This window comes from Fukomys damarensis, unplaced genomic scaffold (assembly GCF_012274545.1).
Source record: "Fukomys damarensis isolate Sample0158 unplaced genomic scaffold, DMR_v1.0_HiC HiC_scaffold_25, whole genome shotgun sequence".
In the NCBI taxonomy this organism is placed as follows: domain Eukaryota; kingdom Metazoa; phylum Chordata; class Mammalia; order Rodentia; family Bathyergidae; genus Fukomys; species Fukomys damarensis.
Window position 1 is genome coordinate 16,883,484 of NW_022900937.1, and position 3,451 is coordinate 16,886,934.

At 39.8% G+C, this 3,451-nt stretch overlaps 1 protein-coding gene across 1 annotated transcript in view; it reads right to left on the reverse strand.

Moving 5' to 3' along the window:
- Positions 1-2,890: 2,890 nt before the first annotated feature.
- Mtfmt (mitochondrial methionyl-tRNA formyltransferase) overlaps positions 2,891-3,451 on the reverse strand; it is a 15,437-nt gene continuing 14,876 nt past the window's right edge. Inside the window, exon 10 of the mRNA XM_033756055.1 lies at positions 2,891-3,285. Coding sequence (XP_033611946.1) covers positions 3,091-3,285 — 195 coding nt within the window. The 3' untranslated portion in view covers positions 2,891-3,090. The remainder of the gene's footprint in view (positions 3,286-3,451) is intronic.

Genomic DNA, 3,451 nt, shown 5'->3' on the forward strand with positions numbered 1-3,451 from the left:
AATAATAATATATATATATTAGTTATCACCTGGGATTTAAGAAAAACTGACTTCTGTCCTTGGGGAAAACATTCATATTCATCCTCTCTCCCTCTCCCTCTCTTTTTCCCGATTTCCTCTCTTGTAAAATGACCTCAAGGCTGGACTAAATATCTAAGTTTTTCCAGTTCTAAGATTTTAGGTTCTATAAATTTTGAGACAGATATTAAAGCATCTCTACAACAGCCTTCCCTCATAGCTGCTCTTCTCTGATGATCCTCCCTTTCTCTAACGCCCAAACTTAAAAACAAAGCCAAAGAAAGGAGCCTACATACAAAATGCCTATCCATTGGAAATAGGTTTTTTTCCTTTTCTAGGGCTGAGGATCGGACCTACAGCCTCACACAGGCTGAGGAAGTACTTTCAGGAAGCTACATCCCCGGCCCTGGAAGTAGTATTTTCACTTCTTGGACAAGAATGTTTGTCTATTATTGACATTTATGGGGTGGGGGGTGTGAAGACCAAACTTCACGCATTGTGAGTATGTGCTCTGTCTGTGATCTATATACCCCAGGCCTTTTAACTTTTTTAAAATAAAATTTTCTAAGCAAGAGAACTACATCCTTTTCATTATCTGCCAACCTAGTGTCTCATTAATGTTTCGGTGAACAATGGTGTAAATAATGAATAAACAAGAACAGAGAATCTACCTTAGGGAGGAAAAGCTCCAATTAAAAATCCTGGAGAAGAGGTTCCACAATATTTTACCTCAAGGGATAGCAGCTTCTACCTGTAGAGTTCTAGAAAACTTTGTGAATCTTAGAGGTAAAAAAGATTAAAATAAGAGTTCTGGAATTGTGCAGCATCGTGCTTGTGTATAGTGTTTAATTAACGTGCTCCCATTTCTTCATTCCTGAGCACCATAGCCTGGCACATTAAATTCCTCATTAAAGACAGAAACATTTGCAGGCAGAGGCATGGTAGTAGAGTGGACCCACAGACTCAAGTCAGATTATCAGTGTGAAGCCCAGCTCCACCACTTATAGCCATTTAAGAGTTTAAAAAAAAAAAAAAAAGACAGACCATTCTGCTTTCATAGGGACACTAGATACAATGAGATAGTTCAGGTCCTTAGAAACCTGGCTAGTGCTCAATTAATAATAGCTAATTATAATAATGGTGGTAATAATAAGCTAATGATAATATTAAGGACCTACTCAGGAGGCTGAGGCAGGAGGATCATGAGGTCCCATTTCATTATCTCTACACTAAAACAAGCACTTCCTCCTGCTGTGCAAAGGCGTCCCCATGAGCTACTACTGCTGCTGGAGAAAAGTACCACTGTGAGGTCAAGGTCAGCCTGAGATAGTGAATTCAGGCCCCTGTGGGAAATATAACCTAGTGACTGAGCAGGGCTTCTCTGAGCTAGAGGAACCTGGAGTGGACTCAGGCTCAATTCCAAATCTCAAGTCAGAATGTCTGGAAGTAGCGCTCCATGTGCTACCATACTCCTCAAATAACTTTGGTACCTCAGCAGTAAGAGTGGGTTGGTTGGTTGTTTTGTTTTTGCAGTGCTAGGGATTGAATCCAGACCATGATGTCCTATTCCTTTCCTATCAATGCCTGCAATCTTTTTTCAAAAGAATGTGCTCTTTTTGTTTCTATGTTTAAAATGTCATTTCTTTCCCCCAGGCAGCTATATATACAACATAAGTATACAACTAGCTTATAAATAACAATTTCATGGGAAAAAGGACAGTAATACAAGAGCAATTAATTGTGCTTCCCTCACCCAGCTGAAGAACCGCATGACTGAGGCCCCTGTGAGACAATACCATTTCCTAGTTGTGGGGGTGTGTGCCCGTAATCCCAGCACTCAGAAGGCTGAGGCAGGAGGATCACACCAAGTTCAATCTAAATTACACAGCAAGACCCTGTCTCAAAAAGTGCTTGATAGCCAGGGATTTAGCTCAGTGGTGCTGCCGCCAGACTCACAGGCACAAGGACCTGAGTTTGATCCCTGGTACCCGCCCCCAAAAAGTGCTTGATACAACAACAAAAAAAGGTAGTGCACTTTAAAGCCTCTAAGCCTCCGCCCAGGACAGGCTGCCATTACAGGCTTTAATCTGCCTAGTGAACTCACCCTCCCGAGCCCATTTTCCTCCTGTGAAAAGCTTCCAATGACTCCAGGAAAGGACATCAGCAGTTCCATTATGTTCATCATGGCACCTGTAACCGTGGATGTGTTCATCTCTCCACTAACTAGGATGAAGTTAAATATTTAATCTTTGAATCTCGCAATCAGCCTGGAGGCCAGTTACACTTCACGTACTCAACAAGCAAGATGTCTATGTTGTCCACTTTGTCTGGGAGAGTCCTGCCTATGCCTGCTGTGCTGGGGGAATTATCCTAGATGCTTCTTGTTACTCTTGACAGTGTTCCAATTTAGATGACCAATTCTATGATCACCTCCCCCACACAACTACTTTCTTGGAGGCACAGAAGATGGGCTGGCAGATCAGAAGCTCAGTAACTTTCAATGCAAATAAGATGAAAAGCATTACATCTTCCTACTGCAAGAAAGCTCAAGGGTACATTGTGAATTTGACACAGCAACTGATGAGACCTAGATGTTAGAGGAATTTAAAGAGATGACTTTACTAATTAATGCAAGTTAGAAATTCAGGTTAGATCTTCCTCAAATGATAACATAACCTATGGGATGAAAATACTTTAAATGATAACATAACCTATGGGATGAAAATACTTTAAAAAAATCAATAGGTGCACCACCATTTTTTAAAAAAGAAAACCTCTCTTCAAAGATATATGTACCAGGTAGGAAAATATAAACATAATAGTTGGGAAAAATATTATCTTCTGGAGTATGACATTATAAATACAAACTTTATTTAAACTTTTGTTATTTAAGTAGAAAACGACACTTTTAATTACTAAACAAAAACATGGAAAGTGAAGCTATCCATCTTTTTGACAAAAATCTCCTCTTCCTCCAATAGTGTCATCTTCTTTGAAAGTCTGGGTAGTTCCTTATAAATAAAGCTTTTAATAAATTACAAATATATAGCATCTTATCCATCCTCTTCCTAACTACTTAATGGTTGCATAGCAACAATTTTTTTCCTGCTGCTTCTTCTTCGTAGGAAGTCTGAGAGTTTGAAATTTGCAATGGCTCGGTTGAACCTGGGAATTTTTCTGGTACCATGGGTGCAAATATCCATTGTAGAAATCAGTAGCTGTAAGTGTTTTCTTAAGCATTACTGATCGGACGCCAATCCAGCCATCCTAGGAGAGAAAGGATAATAGTGACCAGGCAGTGGTGGAATAACAGGAAAATTATGTAAATTTTAGTTCTTAAAATTTTTATCATGGAGGGCCAGGAATTTGGCTCAGTGGTGCACCCCCCACAAGCACAAGGTTCTGAGTTTGATCCCCACTACCAAAAAAAAAA